General features: G+C 44.0%; 1 protein-coding gene and 1 long non-coding RNA gene across 2 annotated transcripts; both read right to left on the reverse strand.

Moving 5' to 3' along the window:
• Positions 1 to 4,026: 4,026 nt before the first annotated feature.
• Positions 4,027 to 8,006, reverse strand: HEBP1 (heme binding protein 1). The gene is made up of 4 exons (XM_065742847.1): positions 7,865 to 8,006; positions 7,238 to 7,376; positions 5,526 to 5,706; positions 4,027 to 4,299 (listed from the first exon to the last, which is right to left on the reverse strand). The coding sequence occupies exons 1-4, from the start codon at positions 7,940 to 7,942 to the stop codon at positions 4,128 to 4,130; spliced, it is 570 nt and encodes a 189-aa protein (XP_065598919.1). The 5' UTR covers positions 7,943 to 8,006; the 3' UTR covers positions 4,027 to 4,127.
• A 2,181-nt stretch (positions 8,007 to 10,187) lies between these two features.
• Positions 10,188 to 13,031, reverse strand: LOC136052550 (uncharacterized). The gene is made up of 3 exons (XR_010622555.1): positions 12,823 to 13,031; positions 12,291 to 12,420; positions 10,188 to 11,780 (listed from the first exon to the last, which is right to left on the reverse strand). It is a non-coding gene; the product is annotated as an uncharacterized LOC136052550 (long non-coding RNA).
• Positions 13,032 to 17,602: the final 4,571 nt, after the last annotated feature.

Here is a 17,602-nt window from a genome sequence, read left to right on the forward strand (position 1 = left end):
CTGAAGTGCTGTCACAGAAGAGAGTCACTGTTCAGAGAGCTACTGTAAAAGCGGTATCATTGTAATTACAACAAAGAGAGACGATGTGAGCTAGGAGCCACCATCTCTTTCCCTTGTCCTATCGCCTTTGGGCAGCCTTGCAAAGCTGAAAACTTGCTATCAGAAGCACAATAGCTGCTCATGCACCATTTGCCATGGTGATAGATGAAAGTGATGAAATAATGATGTTACTTCTCCATTCACCATAAATCAGCCATCCCTTCAAAGTGACTAGAGCATTGTAAACCTGCCCAGATTTATAGGGACAAACTTAACCAATTAGCTCTTTTATCAGGGCTGTCATCTTCTTAATGCAGTTAGATATATTTAAGCATGTATCTGCAAAAGTATTTATTTCCAAAGCTAATAAAGTTATGATTGTAGCAGACATAAAACCTCGGTCTGCAAATGTTCACCCTGTGGCTGTGTTTATATTAACAAGTTGCTCTGTGACAGATACAGCTGACTGACAGATCAGAGCATTGGGCCTGCTATGTGTACATGACCTAGATACAAACACATGCACATATAAACACACACACACATACATATGTATATACATGTAAGTATATATGGTTTGGAGGTTCTGATAGAGACTGCTCTGTCTCAGAGCTCTCCTGCCCTAAATGTATGAAGCTGATGCTTTTAAACTTGGCTCTGTTGAAACATGGCTGTCCTTGTGGCTGTCCCTGTTGCCATCACAGCACTGTTCCATACTGCACGGGGCTCATTGCACCGCTAACCCTGTTTATCACTGCTAAGTTGGGAGGGAAGGAAGCAGAGCACTCTTGACCGCAAGCACGGATGAAGATGAAAAGCATTGCAGCTATCAGCTCATTAGCAGCATGGCCGCTCCTTGTCTGGCAGGCAGAGATAACCCCCAGCCTGACCTTGGCTGCCTAGGAGGCAGTGCCAACTGCTGCAGAGTGCCAAGAGCTGCGTGAGAGGGGCACAGGCATATATATAACCCTTGCTGTGCTCACCCCCTGCACTCCCCAAGGCACAGAAACGTTGGAGCTGCCTTTCAATTTCCCCTGCTCTGTCTTCTTGCATCCATGCTAGTCTTGGGTCAAAAATCCAGACAGCACCTCTGATCTGGTTACACTGCTGGCCCCAGCAAAATGAGTTAGTCAGAGCACCTCTGATGGTGGTGGAGCATCTGGCTGTCCAAACTAACACTCACAGTGACACAGCCATACCCAAAAGTTGGTGACCCTGCTGCCCACTGAGCACAGTGTCAGCATGCTGGAAACCCTCTGCCCTTCCATATGCAAGGAACTCCTTGCCAAATGATGAAAGAATCCCACATACAGTAAGCTTACACAAAATTAAATGGACACATGCATGGGATAAAGTTGATCTAGGTTTAAACCACACACAGTAGCAAAAATCTCTGAGCCATGCTAGTAGATACTGGGGGAGCATTTAGAAGAGGTATCAGCACAGAGTCACACTGATCCTGTATTCTGTCTCAGGTTTCCTCTACTGCCCATCACTAGAAGATACATGGACATTTGTGTGACAGCACATGTAACGATTCTGGACAGAAGGGCGTGTTGAAAATCATAGGCATGAATATCTTCCTGAATCCCAGCCCTAGGAACACACAAGTGAAAACAGAGTGTTCCTCACGTGAGCCCCCCAGGTTTCCCCATTAGTACCAAAAAATCAGTAGAAGTTTTCCAGTGGCTGAAAGCCACAAAAGAAAGAGATTATTTCATCAGCTCCCACCTCATACAGTCAGATAACGCAACGCCACACCAGGATACTAAAAATAGCAATTTATTGGAGGAAGCATTATGATTTCTTACAGATGTGAGGTGATTAATACTCCAAACTGGCAATTTGAAGTCTTCCAAATCAACAGCTCCCACTGAGCTCACAAAGTCAGTGATCAGCAAAAACTGTAACTCACATTATTGTATCTATTTATTTAAAATTCTAGAAAAATGCACACAGAACACAGGCACATTTACTGTATAGAAAAGGCAGTTTAGTTCACGTAAGCTTTTGATATCTGTAACACTGTTTATGAAACTTTACCCTGTCTGCTCAATGCTAAAGGCCAGCAGCAGAGCTGCAGTGGCAGAGCTTCCAGACCTGGTTGTCATTGGGTCAGATGTCCTTGCTTTCTGTTCAGAAAGTACATGTATGTTATGTAAAAAACCCAAACAAACAGCTCCCTTCTGTACCACACTGCTGAGATGTGCAGCTCTGTGCATATCAGGTTTATTACTGACCTTTCCAACATCTGAGATTTCACAGCACAAATTTTGAGAAATTTCAGGATTACGATCATTGCAGTACATTCATTGTCAGTGGCCAGAAAGGATCATATCCATAGACAATCTATATGCAACTTTCAAAATCAATTCAGAGATGCATAAACTGGGCAGAACTACATCCCCTCATTCCATGCCCATGCAGGTAAAAATAGTTTGTGATAAGAACAAGTCCCTTGGCTTTGGGGATTGCCTCAGAAAGGCCTTTGCTTCTTAAAGAAGTCCTTTACAGCTCACCATGCTTCCTGAACTCCCTTTGTTTCTCTTGATTTCCTTTTGATTTCTTTTCCCCTGTGTTGTAATCATTAACCATGGCAAACAGCTTTTCCCTTGCTTTTATTTTTTGAAAACTAACTACTCATCTACTTCTGCACAGGGAAATGAAACTCTCTTGTGAGGTCCACAGTGAAGTTCTTAGATGGATCAGCAAGAGAAAAAAACATCATGACTTCAGGTTTTCTGCTGTTACCGAGAAGATTTGTTCTCAAAAATAAGGCACAGGTCACACAGCTTAAACTGGTCACAGCCCAGGTCACCATGTGAACAATTTCATTCAGCTACAGAGGGAAGATGTCTTTTGGAGAGCTCGTGAACCTGGAGGCACTTTAGCATCAGAGGAGTGCACCTTTTAGCAGAGCAAGGAATTGCACAAGTATCTGTAGTGGCAAAGCATGCACGTCACCATTACAGGCATTCTGCTGTCTGCCTGGCAGAGAGCTGACAGCTAAAATGCTGATATGATGCTTACCAATTAAAGACTGACAGAGCTCCTAAAACAAGACCCATCCTCACTATTCTATCTGAAGTTTCAGAAAGGCTGCTCAATATTTGATGTAAACCCACATTTTCAAGAACAACCAGGCTTTCCTCCTTCTTTAAAGGCAGCTGCTCAGAGCAGCCCTTTCAAAACTCACTTCATTTAAGAAGAAAGATCTGCAGTCATGGTTGTTCCGCTGGATATTCATCATTCATCAAATGCAGCCTCAGATCACAAATAATAGGTACCTGCCTTTTTCACAGTCTATATTTTTCTAATTTGTTTAGAATATCACGTGCATGTCAACTTTGGTCCTTGTGTAGGCTATGTTTTAGAGCAGTATTACACACAAGTAACAGGAAGGTGATGAAAGGATCTTGGGGTCTCACCTGTCACACTATCCAGCTGACAGCTAAGATCAGAACATAACACAATCTAGAATGTCCTACTTTAAACAGAAGGGATAGCTGCAAACAGAAATCTTCCTCCAAATAACTTTTTTCAGATGACAAAAATGTTGCTTCCCTGCACACTATAAGAAAACATAAAGGATGCTTATGCTCATGTCCCTTTACACTGCTTTTCAAGTGGCACAGATACAAGCAGCATCTTGCTGCTGCAGCAAGCTCAAGGTGATAAAAAAAACAAAAGCCTGTATGCACTCTCATCATATTCCCCTGTCTCAGGTAAGACTAATAGCCTGCCAGCACTTGGACGTGACTCCTGTCAGGAACCAGTCCTGGTAATTGATTACTTCAGCTGTCTCAGCACTGAACTTCAGGAGCACATGGAAGATAAAAGCAAGCCACTGTGAGATCATGAGAGTCTGTGATTGAGAACTTCCTCTGCAACGAAGAAGCAGGACCATAGAGAGACTTTGCAGTGCTCTTTCCTCTAAAATGGTTAGTCCATAAAAGACCAAGGCATGGGTGTGAAGGGAGAGGATAATGGCTTTTTGCCTCTGCCAAATTGTTAGTTTATTTTGAAGAGAATAGAAACAGAGTATGGGAGCCTATCAGTGCAAGGCAGGATCGCTGAGAACCAGATGCTCACTCTTTTACAAACCAGACCTCATTGCGTCTCCCGTAAGGCTTCATAGGAGGGTCATAACCATTGCAGAAGTAGAAATCCTTGCGGTATGCAGCTTCACTTCCCAGAGCAGTCTTCAGTTTGGCAGCGTAGTTCACATAGTCTACCTCTTTGGCATAGCCACCAAACTGCCTGCAAAGAAAACAAACACAGAGAAGTGCTGAGCAGTCCTGGAATTGCAGGGAAAGGAAGAGAACAATGTATAGATACAATGTATTTAGGAAATCATTTTGATCCAGATCCTGCCAGCACTTGCAGCTCTTTGGGAACCAGCACACTCTGCCATAGATCAATAGTCTCAAAGGTTACACAGGCAGGGTAGAGTCGATAGATCCCAAACAGACCCATGTTTATCAGTCACTAGAATGGGCCAGCCCTTTGAATGAATGCCATATCCAAGGAACAGTTTCTCAGAGCACAGTTATCTCTAAGCCTGCTCAGTCTACGGACCTTTCACCAACACTGGCAACAACCATGTTCACTGGGGTGTGAATAACCACCTTCTGGAAGCAAGACTGAGAAGGGAAGCCAAACTCTAGTTAGGTCAAGGAAAAAGGGAGGCAGAGCACAGAGATATTTAGAAATATTAGCATGTTCTTTAAAAGGGGTGAGCTGGAACTGGTCTCTTTTATGCTTATCTCCCACCAACAGAAACTGTTTCCACATCAGCCTACACCTCACAGCCCTGCCTAGGGCCAAGGTTTGAGAGAAAATAGCCTGTTACTGCAGCAGCAGTCCACACCTGCAGCAAAGGCCAGCCACAGTCACAGGCATGGCAGGAGCCAGCAGTCTCCAACAGTTCAGTCAGCCAAAACAGTTGAAACAAAGAGTCATGGGTACATCCCAGGGTAAAGAGCTGCTTGCTACTGTGATACTAACTTGGGCTCAGCTTAAGCTGGCCAACAGCCAAAGACATTCTATAGTGATCTGAAGCATTTAGGCTTCAGCTGACTCTTGTAATCTGATGTGAACCACACTAAGGGGCATCCTTGATGACTAAGAACCATCTTGATCCCAGAAAACAGGGAAAACGATGGTTTTCAGATATTATAAATGACTCAGTCCCTTCATTTTAACCCTCCTCAGCTCTTCACCTCCTCTAGTGAAACAAAAAGTCTTTCAGGGCTAACCCCTGCACATGTTAAAAAAAAAAAAAAAAACATATTCCAAAACTGTGCCACATGAATCATGATGAGAAATGACATAAACTACATGCCTTCACTGTCTAGAAAGATCCCTCTACTTCCTGCCACATGTATCCCTTGTCCAGCAAGTCACTAGTAAAATCAACACTGCCCCTCACAGCACCCTAAAGACCTCAGCACTTGGGACTGGAAATCCCACTAAGTGTTCCTTACGTGGAATAAACGGTCATCCCTTGTCTCTCTTCAATCTTAATGCTTTCATCACTAGGACAAGGAGGACTGGCTTGAAATTGGTTCGGGATTCGCAGATAGACCTTCACTTTCTGCTGTAAGGAGCCATCTTCAGCAGGAAAAGCAGTGATGGAGACAGGAGCAGTCATGCCCATTCCAGCACCTGAAAGAGAGGCACAGAAATTACTGCAGTAGCCTAGGTTCTTGGGAACTGAAAGCATTAACAGGGCTCAGAAAAGCTAATTTTGGTTTAGAAGGCTCTTCATTGTGATTCTTTGCACAGTCCAGCTGAGAGAGTGGGGTCCTTCAAGGTAGGCAGAATAGCTTTTAGGCTTTTCCTTACACCAGATCTTTCTCTCTCTCTCTGCCTTTGACACAGGGATTCTGGGAGCACACCTAGTGACCTCTGTATGGCTCTTCATTAATGGTCCTGTTTTTGTGGCTCTCACTATATAGCTCATGTAACTGAGACACTCTTTTCTGACAAATCACCTCCAACGTGACAACGCCTGCAGTTCTGGGCAGTGGCATATTTGTAACTGAAATATTTAAATGTATGAGTATTTACAATATTTTAATCTGTACTTGGTGGTTAGGCTATAACCAGTACTGAGTGACAGAAGCTTTCTCCTAAACTCTTCCAAACGCTCCCAGAGATCCAACAAGTTCCTGCGCCCCAAAACTCAGAGCTAGTCTGGCTTTCAGCAGCACTGCCCATGCTGCCCCTCCAGTCCGTACTGCAGGAACAGCACACCTCTTGTCAGTTCATAACTTCTAAGAGGTACATGGCACTCAAGAACATTTTTTCTTCCCTCTTTTTTTCTTCATCAGTAGTGAACCTACAACCTTCAGGATCAGGCACTGAAATAGCCAAGATCAATACATCCCTCTCATTTATTTGTACACTCTAATACCATACCTTTCTTCATACCATGTTATGGAAGGTACCTTTTCCTCTACAACAACAGTGGTCAACACCTTTCTAAAACTTGTAGGGCTGTAAATGCCCATTTCTTCTCCACTCAGCTCCTATTCCCACACAGAATATGTAACTCTACCACACGCTTGAGAATGGTATGAAAGCCAATGTATATGCTTCAGATCTTCTCTGTGGTCTTATCATCCTGTTATGGATGATTACTGATGCACATACTTTAGTAAGCTGAGAATTAGAGGCAATCACCTGGAAGTGCCATTATAAAACACTGCAAAGTACTATTAAAGAGCAAGCTCACTTTTCATTACCCTTTCATGAATAAAAATAGCCAGAGTATACAATAAAAACTCAAGGTCATAAAAGTCATCTAGTTGCCTAGAAGGGCAGGCTTTCTAGGTGTGATCACAGAACCAAAGCGTTCCAGTTACCTTGGATTTCATCAGCTGCCATACAGCCAGCAAGCTGTGACAAGCGCACGTGTGCCTGTCCTTGCATCATCCCAGTGGCAAAGTAATAAAGACCTACTTAAAAAAGTAATCTTTGTGATGTTATCCTCAGGGAGGGAAGAGAGAGGACTGGACTCGCAGCATGACCTGGCTGGGCACCCTAGGCTGTGGTAAGTCGATTGGTCTCCAAGAGGGACCGTGCCCACCCCAGACCTACAGTGACAGGGCCACATGGGCTGTGGCAGTGCAACTGGCTCTGTCAACAGGGATCCCTGTGAACAGCCACCACAGCTGCCCAGAGAGTACCTCACCTTTCTCATTGCTTCCTCCAACATACTTGAGGAGCTTCAGCGCTGCTTCCTTCGAGGCTTCATCGAAGGGCTTCCCCGTCACCTCCACCACAGCAAACTGCCCACCTTCGCACTCCCTCTCCTCGTAGCTGAGCTGCTCCTGAGGGAATTGGGATCGTTTAGCCTGGAGACAGCTCAGAGGAGACCTTACTGCTCTCTACAACGACCTGAAAGGAGGTTGTGGAGAGGTGAGGGTCGACCTCTTCTTCCAGGTAACTGTGATAGAACGGAGGCAATTGCCTCGAGTTGGGCCAGGGGAGGTTCAGGTTGGAAAAAGTCCAGAAAGAGGCTGCCCAGGGAGTGGATGTGGCACTGCAGACATGTTAGTGGGCACGGTGGGGATGGGCTGACGGTTGGATTAGGTGATCCTAGTGGTCTTTTCCAACCGTAACGATACTGCGATTCTCTGAAGGCGAAGGACGAAGAGGGGAAAAGGAAGAAGCTGCCTCCACCCTTCCGAGCCCCTAGGCAGGCACTGCCCCACACCCCCTCCCGGGCCGCCCAGCCACCGTCGAAAAACACCCGGCTGTGCCGGGGGCGGACCCGGCAGCACCCGGCGGCCCCGAGCCTGCCCGCCCCGCCGCCTACCTTCTCCCCCTTGCTTAGCACCCGGTAGGGCCATGTCTCCACCGTGCTTAGCAGGGAGTTCTTGATCATGCCCAGCATGTCGCCGTCTGGCCCGCTCGGCCCGGACCGTCACACCTCGGGCGAAGTGGGAGGGCCCACGGGCGCTCCGCCGCCCGCAGCGCGCAGCACGACCGCCAGGGTGCGCCCGAGGACCACGGCGGGGAGGACCGGGACCGGGACCGGGGAGGTGTCCCCGGGGACGGGGTGGAGAGGATAACCGAGGGCTGAAGGGAGTGTGTGGCCGTGCGGGCACGGGTGTTCCTTTTGGGGGAGAGGAGAAAGCCGGGAGTGGGAAGTACAAGGGAAGGGAAGCACTGGCAGAAGTGTGTAACGCTTAGCATGTGTCCTTACAGAGCGGAAAATAAGACGACAGAAGTGGCATTAAAGCTTTTCCCTCTAGAGAGAAACTCGTGAGCAGACAAAGCAATTCGAAGGGCAGGATGTGACCGTCTGATCCAGCGTGACGTGGGCTGTCACACGGTGACTGACAGGAGATGCAATCCGTGGCGACAGGGCCTCAGATCTGATCATTTATTTACCATTTGTATAATTTGGTTTATTCACCATCTATGCGAGAAGTTCAGAATCTGTAATCTGTGTTGCATGCTGCAACTCAACTGTTGTGGTTTTGATTGATTGTTTGCTTGTTTTGGAAGAAAAAAAATAAAAGTGAATTTCTCTATTGAGATAGGGAGTTTTGCCAAAAATACCATTGTGCACCTATCAGTGTAGGAAGGGGTGGACTGGGTCAGGCAGATGTGTGTCTCACCCAATCCTTTGTGGCAGAATCTATGGATGGACGTCTAGATAAAAAGTAAAAGCCTGCAGTGATCGGGTCTGGCCTCCCAGCTCCAGCCATCTGTGACTGAGACTTCCTTGGGCCAGAAATCCTGTCTTGCTGGTTCAGATAGTCCTGGATGGATTTTATGTAACCTAACACAACTTCAGATTGCCTGATGAGATGCTCGTGTCTGAAATACAGATCGGTAATGAAAGCTGACATTTATGTTGTGTTCTTCCTCCAGATAGGCCAAGGTGGCTAGTAGTCCCTACAGCCCTGAGTGCGGAGCAGTCCCTGGAGGGAACAGCTCTGTGTGTAAGTGTATAGCTGATGCTGCAGCACTGCATCGTGGCTCCGAATGCAGAACAATGAGGAGGAGGTTGGTGAGGACTTTCTCTCCTCATATTCCCTGTTATTTGGGTAAATATATTCTGGAATCAAAGTAGTCTGCATTTCCTTAGAAATTAACATGAAAGCTTTGCCTGCAGAAATTATGATGAAAGCTTTGACTGCTGTCACCATGAAAGGATGGGGTAGAAGGATCCTTAGGAGGATCCTTGCTATGGTGATGTACAGCAAGCTCACTACCCTGGACTTCGGGGGAACAGATTTTGTCCTCTTTGGGGATCTATCTGCTTGGTAAAGGACTGTGGGATAAAGCACTGAAGGGAAGAGAGGCCCAAAGAAACTGGTAGACATTCAAGAATCACCTCTTCCAAGCTCAGAAGAGATGTATCTCAACAAAGAGGAGGTCAGGCAAAAACACCAGGAGGCCTACATAGATGAGCAAAATGCTCCTGGCCAAACTCAAACATAAAAAGGAATCCTACAGGGAGGGGAAGCAACAGCAGGTAGCCTGGGAGGAATACAGAGAAATTATCCAAGCAATGAGGAGTCAGATTAGGAAAACTAAAACTCTTGTAGAATTAGATCTGGGCAGGGACAATCAAAGGCAAAAATAAAAGCTGGGGACAAAGGGAAGATGAGGGAAATTGTGGTCACTTTTTGGAAAGAATTGGGAGACCTTGTTACCTTGGATATTGAGAAATCTGGGTTAATCAGTAACTTTTTTCCTCAGTCTTCACCAGCAAATGGTTTCTATCTGTGTTGCCCAAGTCACAGAGGACAAAGGCATGGACTGAGAGAATGAAGAACCACCACTATATGAGAAGATCAGGTTCAAGGTCATCTAAGGAACATGCAGTTGAACAAGTCCATTAGGCCTGATGAGATACATCCACAGCTCCTGAGGGAACTGGAAGATGAAGCTAAGCCACTATCCATATCTGGGAAGCTGTGGCAGTCCAATGAAGTTGCCAACAGCTGGAGAATTTATACACGGGAAATATTTACCAGACTGTTTCATACATCTCATACCTCTTCCCCCCCCCCCACTCAACTCCTAGGCCCCAGCCACAATGTTTCTTGATACTTCTAGTTCAACTTGAAGGATATCATACAAAACTAGATGCTCCCCTTTCCCTCTTGGAGGTATCGTAGTGTCCATGTACTCAGGCACTGGGAAATCTTAAAAACCCAGTCTGCATCTTAACTGTTTATAATTGGAATGTGTCTGCAAAAAAACTGTCATACTAGATTATACCACAACCATTTAGACTTAATTCATTCCTTACTTTTGTTCTCATAAACTGCTTTAAAAATAGTTTATTTTTCTCTCTGACCCCCATACCTTTGTTTCAACAGATTTCAGGCATGCAATTAGCTGCAGTGCTGGATGGGAATCTCTTTATTAAATTTACCTTTAGAGATCTGAAGAGTAACCCCACTATTTCCTCTGTTTAGTGCATAACTTGATTTCTGCACTGCTTTTTGTTAGCAATTTTATTAACAGGAAGGCAAAGACAAGCTGATGGCAGAGTATTCTATGTACACCTGAGCTTTGGGAGTAAGTAATTCTTCTTTTTCTACCAATCTTAATTGTGCTGAAGGATATGAAGGTTGACATTTGCATGTGGAGAAGATATTCTGTGAATAAGACACCAGATGAATTACCAGTCAGGCACCAATTGAATTACCAATCATTCTGGGGACTAAGCTGTTTCCTAAGCCATTTTGGAAAATCCTTTTAGACATCTACTTATACCACCAGGTACCTAAATTGTTTTGGGGAAATATCATCTGTTTTCAAAGGGTCTTGGATGAAGTCACTGTGATGTCATTCACAGTGTTGGAAGTCATGGGCATATCTGTTGAATAATGTTTTCTGTGCCCACCTCCAGCTCACTGAAGAGGACAGACATTCAGCTTTGGTTCCGAAAATTTGACATATCATCACTTTTGAAACAATATGCATAGTCCAAGGTTATCCCACCCTACCCACTCTCTGAACACACAAATGGGACATTCTTTGCATTGGTGGAGAATAGGTTAAGGCTATATTTTAAATCATAGCTTTCTCTCCCCTTCCTTACCCAGCTGGAAGTGCAAAGTCCTAATCTATCTTCCTACATTCATCCGGCATTCAGCACTTTTGAAGATTGAATTCCCCAGCTGTTTCTGACAGAGTGCTGTGAAAATAGGACAGAGAAATTTAGCTGAACTTTTTTAAAAGAGCTCACCCTGGTAAGCAGAGAGAATGACAGCATAACCTAAAGGTATTCACACTCAAGTAAACCGAGTTTCTCAACTTATTTTGTACAGGACCCAAAACAACCACCTCTGAAGACCACGGTCAAATTTTACCTACTGACCTAGGCTTGAAATAAAGCAACAGTACATGAAAGTTCTGGTCTCCTCGGTAAAATCACCTTGTGCGTGCTTTGGTTTATTCTGTCTAGCAGTGTCCCACTGAGAAAGGCTTAAGCAGGTGCAAAAAATAAAGGTTTTCCTTTTTTTTTTTTTCTGGTAGGGAATTAATTCCTCTGAAGTCTCCTGTGAGCAGGCAACCTTCTCCTGTGCACTGGGAGTCTCCGCAGATGAGTGTTTCCACGCCTCTGGCTCTGAAGAGCATTAATTCGGATGGGAAGGACAGCTTTGTTGATGACATTGAGCCGCTCATTCAGCTCTTCTAGCCTTTTCCGTATTGCCTGCACTTCCCTCACAAGGTTCTCCACAGCTGCAGAAACAGGGCGGAGGCTGCAGAGAAAGTGGTACAGGAGAGTAACTCTGAGGACTATTCTTGAACGTGCAAAATAAATTACCAGGCCTTTTGTTTCTTGAAGGAAGGAGAGCCTTTCGTGCTGAAAGTGCTGCAAGCAATTTACTAAAAGATGCTCCCAAGACTTGAGCAATTCCAAAACCAAAGTGCTGGTTCATTAATGGACCAGCTTCTCCCTACGCAATGGCCAAGTCCATTGTACCACAATTCATTTTTCTGGCCTGTTCTCATGGGATTGAGGTGCTGAGGACTGCATAAATTTTATTCAGGGTGATTCTCTCTGTCATGACATTTGGGAGTATTTCCCAATAAAGAATGAGCAGGTTGGTCAGTTTACTAGGGTGCTCATTGCTCCTAGCATAACAGATACCAACAGCGGGATTAATCTCCCCACATTTGAGCAACTTGAAAATTATGGAAGATTAATCCAGGTTAAGGCAGCACAGCCCAGGGAAGTCTAAATCTTGCCTCCAGATGAAAGGAATTACCTGGAGATCTCTGGCAGTAACGACTCTGGGTTGTTCAGCAGGATGTGTTTCATTTGCCAGAAGATGCTGTTTCCCCATTTCTCAAGTGTTTGAGTAATGCTGTTAACGCCTCCTATGTTGACTTTGTCAGCTAGGTTAGCAGCATGGCCATGGAAGGGAGGAAAATAAGTTTGACAGAACAAGAAAACATGAGCCAATAGTCTAAGTTTAATTCCCCTCCCCTTCACCTCAACTGTGAGTTGCAGTTAAATGCCAAATATTAAACATATGGAGCATCTAAATTAAAAAGCAGATAACTCTCCCTCACTACATATTTCTTTCCCTTCTGTTGCCAGAGTTTTCTGCTGTCACTGAATGCCCCAGCTGACTATTTCTAAAACCGTTTTTCTCCAAAAATCTCAGCAGCTACACAGGAATCAGGAAAGAATACTTGTGAATGAGCAGTATGTGTCTCACTCCAAGGACAAAATTGGCAAATCTTCAGCCCTGAGTTAGCTAATACCTCCCATGTTGTCCCACCACCACATCTTACCGCCTTCTCTGTAGTCCCATTTGAGATTTTGGTCCAGAAAGTCCTCCTGGGATTTACTGCAGGGCAAGAGGATGAAGAAGAGGAAGAGAGGAAGAGTCACCATGATGGTGGTTCGTAGGAACTTGACTTTCCCCTGCTCTGTGGAGACAGAAAACCTTGCTAGCTGCTTTATTTCTATTTCCTCTCTGTCTCTGTCTCCCACTTGTGACCCAAACACCACATTTATTTCTGACACTGTATTTAATTAAAATACTTTTCAAGCTGTTCAGCATGGCTTCTACAGAAGAAGAGGGACCTTTTTCATGGGCACAAAGCACCTTTCTTTTTTTCAAGCTATTGAGTGTTATGAAGAGGCTTCTTCAGCAGGCAGCAGCTGGGAAAATAGCTTCTGTTTGTATGTAGCCATGCTAGGATAGCATCTAGCAATTATTAGCTCTAAAGGTTATATGACTGTCAAGGGGAGGCACAGAAATAGTTACAGCCCTGCTTTACACCTAGAGAAAGCAAGGCACAAACTTGTGAAGAAATTCATCAAGAATTTAATAGGGGCAAAAATAGGAAATTGTTCTCTTTGCTCTTATCTACAGCCCAGTGGCATAACTGAGGTGTTGTACCATGATGGAGTCTCAGAGGCAATATACAAGCAAGCAAACACCTAAAAAACCAAAGCCACGTGCTCTCTCTGCTTTGTCTTCATGCCTGAGGGATCTGTTTCCCCTGACCAAATCTGAAAAGTAGGCAAGAAAAGTAGATAAATTGATGTGAGCATTTACTTGAGCTCTTTATCTTTCAAGTTCACCATCATTTCAAAGCACATGGAAGTCAATTCTAACCTACAGGCCCTCCTGGACATGTACCATCTCTGAATGAAGGAGAATAGATTAGTCTTTCCACAGCTTATTATCATGCTAATTTGTTATTCTGTCTTGAGTAAGTGGCCCTTCATTGTTGAACCCGATATCCTTTCTTTTTTTTATTTCATAGACAGCTGTTCTAGTAGAAACTGGCTGAAAATATCAATTATGCACATATTGCATACAGAAAATTGCACTGCAAACAGAAAATACGCATTGCCAAGTTCATGAATTTTAGTGATGATTTCAGTCATCTGTAGTCACAGTGATGGAGAAGCTTATGCGGGAAGCAGGCACATTCAGAAAACCCAAATTATTCCCGTTTGTATACATGCATCAAAAGTCTAAGACCTTGCTGCAAAATATGAGGACATTAAATTACTTTTTTACTATCATATAACCCTCATCTTCTAACCATCTGGGAAGAATTCAGCCACCTCAAAACCTACTGGGAGCTGTACCAAATAAAGCAGAACATAAATAAATCCTTTTACTTTGTGCTGTTCTTACATTTAATCACTTGTGTATTTTAATTGAAACTGCATTTATTTTTCCATATATTCAAAATAGTAGCATGAATATAGCTGTAGATATGGAAAATGTCTTGCTATTCTAAAAATATTACTTTCCACCTGTCAGGATGTGTTTTGCACTCAGTATTCTTCTTCTAATTGCAGCATTCATTTAAAGGAAAAAAATAAATTGCCTTCTTCCTATCTCACACATACACACACCTCTTCTTCCTCCCCCAGCTCACCCAGAGTGAGCTGCCAGAATGCGGATCTCTAAGAAAGTTTGATGATGTCTCTGAGGCACATAAAGGAAGAGTCTCTACGGACATTCTTGAAACGATTCGCACTGACACCTCAACTCCTCTGCCTCTCCAGTTTTCCAGATAAATAATACAGCCTTTGGACTTTTTTTTTCTTTTTCTTTTGATGACTATGCACTGCACATCCCTTTTTAATCTTCCCTTATGGGAAAGGACTTACTAGACACCAGTGTTTCTAATTGCAAATGATTTTAATATGCTGCCAACAACTAGGAGACAGTATGGCTTTCCAGCTCATTTTATGACATCCTGAAGAGTTTGTCCATTCCTTACCCTTTCCACATACCACCTGTTTCAATACCCCAGGGCTGGGATACTTTGATCTTTCTGTATTTAATAAAAGCAGGGTTGTGATATGTTCCACCTGCATCTGGTACTGAAAGTCCACCCAACTTGACCTCGAACTTTTCCAAGCATAAGGCATCCAAATGGATCACAAGACCCACACACCCTGTTTGCAGAGTCCCTCATGGACCAATTTCATTGTAGCCTTGTTCCTGCATTTCTGAGTGCCTGCTGTAGTTTGATATTAGAGTAAACATCAGATTGCAATCATTTTGAAACAGGTTCCCAAAGCTCAGATACTTACATGAAATCAAGCTCTCTTCTCTCTCTTAGGTGGAAGTGTAGAAGGCAATTAGATATTTGCTAGGAAAGTTTCTAGCAGAAAAAGTCTGCAGGGTCATCTGTAATAGGAACCAGATGCCAAGCTCAAGTACGTCTTCAAAACTGTCACAGCATTGCACTGGAAAATACTGTCAGGGTAGAAAACAGATTCACAAACACTCGCATATTTTTGGAAGAAAGCTCTTTTCTAAGTCTAGAGAATAACAATGAGGTAGTAGCCTTGTTACTGCTACTACTAATTACAGTAATATGGCATGTTCTCTGACAGAAAATTACATCATGTTCTGCCCTTGGAGCGGGATAAGCGCAGTGATTCACTGCCTTCATGTGAAAGCAATGAAGACAGACATACTCATCTCATTATCACGCAATACTTTTTTCTTCTTTTCATCTCTCAGTCCCTCACTCCAACACTATAGAAGAGCTCCACAAGCCAAATACCCTGAGCACAGTGCAGCCGGGATAGCTGTCATGCTATCAAAGCCCGAATCTCCTCCCCAAAGCAAAGGAGCGCTGCCAGAATCTGAGCTCCCATTCCTGTGTCCCTCTGCCATTTGCCCCTTCTGTTTCTGGCAGTTACACTCCATTTCCAGTAAGCACAAAGCAGGGAACAATGACAGAGCACTGAGATTTCATTGGAAACCTACCCCAGATTTCAGCACACAGAGGGAAAGCAGGTGGTGACTTGAGTTCCCTACTGCCCATGGGCTGTGCTGGCTGCTAGGGTGCCAGGGAATTGTCCAGGTTATGCTCTCCCGGTGCCAAACACAGCTTCCTTTCAGAGTACATGCTATCCCTGCCTCAGACATGTGAGATGTTGCAGGGTGATTCAGAGCTTGCCTGCCCTCATGCAACAAGGAGGCTTGAAACCTTTGCGTGCACTTCTAGGTGCTCTGAACATATGCTCTCCTGATGCCATATGTGAGCATCCATTGTGTTTGTTTTGAGGTGAGGGCTTTGTTGGTTAGAGCTAGCAGCCACTGTGATGATACCTAAAAAGAAGGATTTTTTGCTGCATTATTGGGCTGCCAGTGAATTAGCTTTGTGGTTCGCAATTGAGACCTTTTCTACTCTCATAATTTTCCCAAGTTTCTTTCAAGCTGTTTTCAAACTAAAGCTGAAGGAGTGATACTGGGTTTAGGGGCATTTGCAGAGAAATAAAATATACTTTTAAATGAATCAGGGAGTTTGTTCTCAGGTAAGTAAAAAATGCATAAAATCTAACTTCTACCCCAATGGTGATGGACGTTTAAACAACAAAGTAAGTGTAAGACTCTCAATTTTGTAAAGGATTTCAAGATATAACAAGGATGTTTTGCAGGCTACTGGAATTTTTCTCTCTTTATTTCCATATAAAATACTTCAAGGATATTTTAAGGTTGTGTTACTTACACACACAGCACTAGAATTTTCTGTTTTATGTATAAAACCAAGGAAGTTTTAGGTGCTACAAACGAAGCAGTTACACATAAAAAAATGTAATTAGTTGCTGCAGTCTCTAAGTTAATGCCAGTTCTGCTAGAGCTCCCAAGCTAGGATTCTGAAAAGACTTTGGGCTTTGTAGAGGAGAGAGCTGCCAAGTCTGTGAGTTCAGAACGAAGAAGGCACAAGCCATTCCTGTGAAGTGGATGGCATTTGTTAGCTCTCCAAGCAAAAGAATGGGGTAATATCAACATTAGCATATGGCTGCAATATTATGTAATGGTGGAAAGATCAAGAAAAATGCCAAAAGCAATATAAAAATTGGAGCCAACAATGTTAACCCAGCTGCTCTGATACATCTGGAATATCACCTGCTACAAAACACTGCTTGAACATCTACAAAGAATCCCTCAGGTTAAAGGTATGTGGGTTAAATGCTGTGCGTTGGTACACATACAGACATCTCTTTGGGTTACTCAGTTATAACAATACCTTTATGTTTTCAAGTTTGACAACAAATTTGAGTTCACACCAGAGTAACGTAGTGCTCTGGTGTATAATTAAGAGTTGCCCTGTTCATTTTCTACCTGAATGTTCTGTGAGAGCAGAGCACCCAAATCTAGGTGCAGAACACACATCCACTGCAAATCATTACATTAGTCAAGTACATTTTGAGGAGATAGCATATATTTTCTGCCTCTTCTCCAAGCGTACCTGCTTTTTCAGGATATGTCTCATCTCCATCTCTTCTACTTAGTTGGTGCTCCCTTCTAAGAAATTTCCTCTCTCTCCCTGGATAGGCAAACGCAGTTCTGGTACTGTCCATGTCTGTCCATCTGTCTGTCTCTAGAGATCTGCTCGCTCTTCCTCTCACCTCTGTTCTCTGGAAATGTAGGTAGCAGTCCAGCCTCCAAGTCTACACCACTGTGCACATGTTCCCCCCTCTCCTGGAGTCCCTCAACCCAACAAGCTCTTCCTTACGTGCGTGGAGATGTCTCCTCCTGAGGAAGAAAGCGAGCATTCCTGGAAAAGAAGGCAGAGAAGG

The sequence above is a fragment of the Cyrtonyx montezumae genome, unplaced genomic scaffold (assembly GCF_038088225.1).
Source record: "Cyrtonyx montezumae isolate F1298 unplaced genomic scaffold, pur_monq_1.0 scaffold_3, whole genome shotgun sequence".
In the NCBI taxonomy this organism is placed as follows: domain Eukaryota; kingdom Metazoa; phylum Chordata; class Aves; order Galliformes; family Odontophoridae; genus Cyrtonyx; species Cyrtonyx montezumae.

Bases quoted from the DNA above. Each gene is read 5' to 3' on its own strand.
- HEBP1 (XM_065742847.1), bottom strand. From the start codon at position 7,942: ATGCTGGGCATGATCAAGAACTCCCTGCTAAGCACGGTGGAGACATGG. The intron at 5,707-7,237 runs GTGAGGTACTCT...CCTCTCTTTCAG, and splicing joins TGGAGGAAGCAATGAGAAAG to GTGCTGGAATGGGCATGACT. The intron at 4,300-5,525 runs GTAAGGAACACT...TTTTCTTTGCAG, and splicing joins GGGATGACCGTTTATTCCAC to GCAGTTTGGTGGCTATGCCA.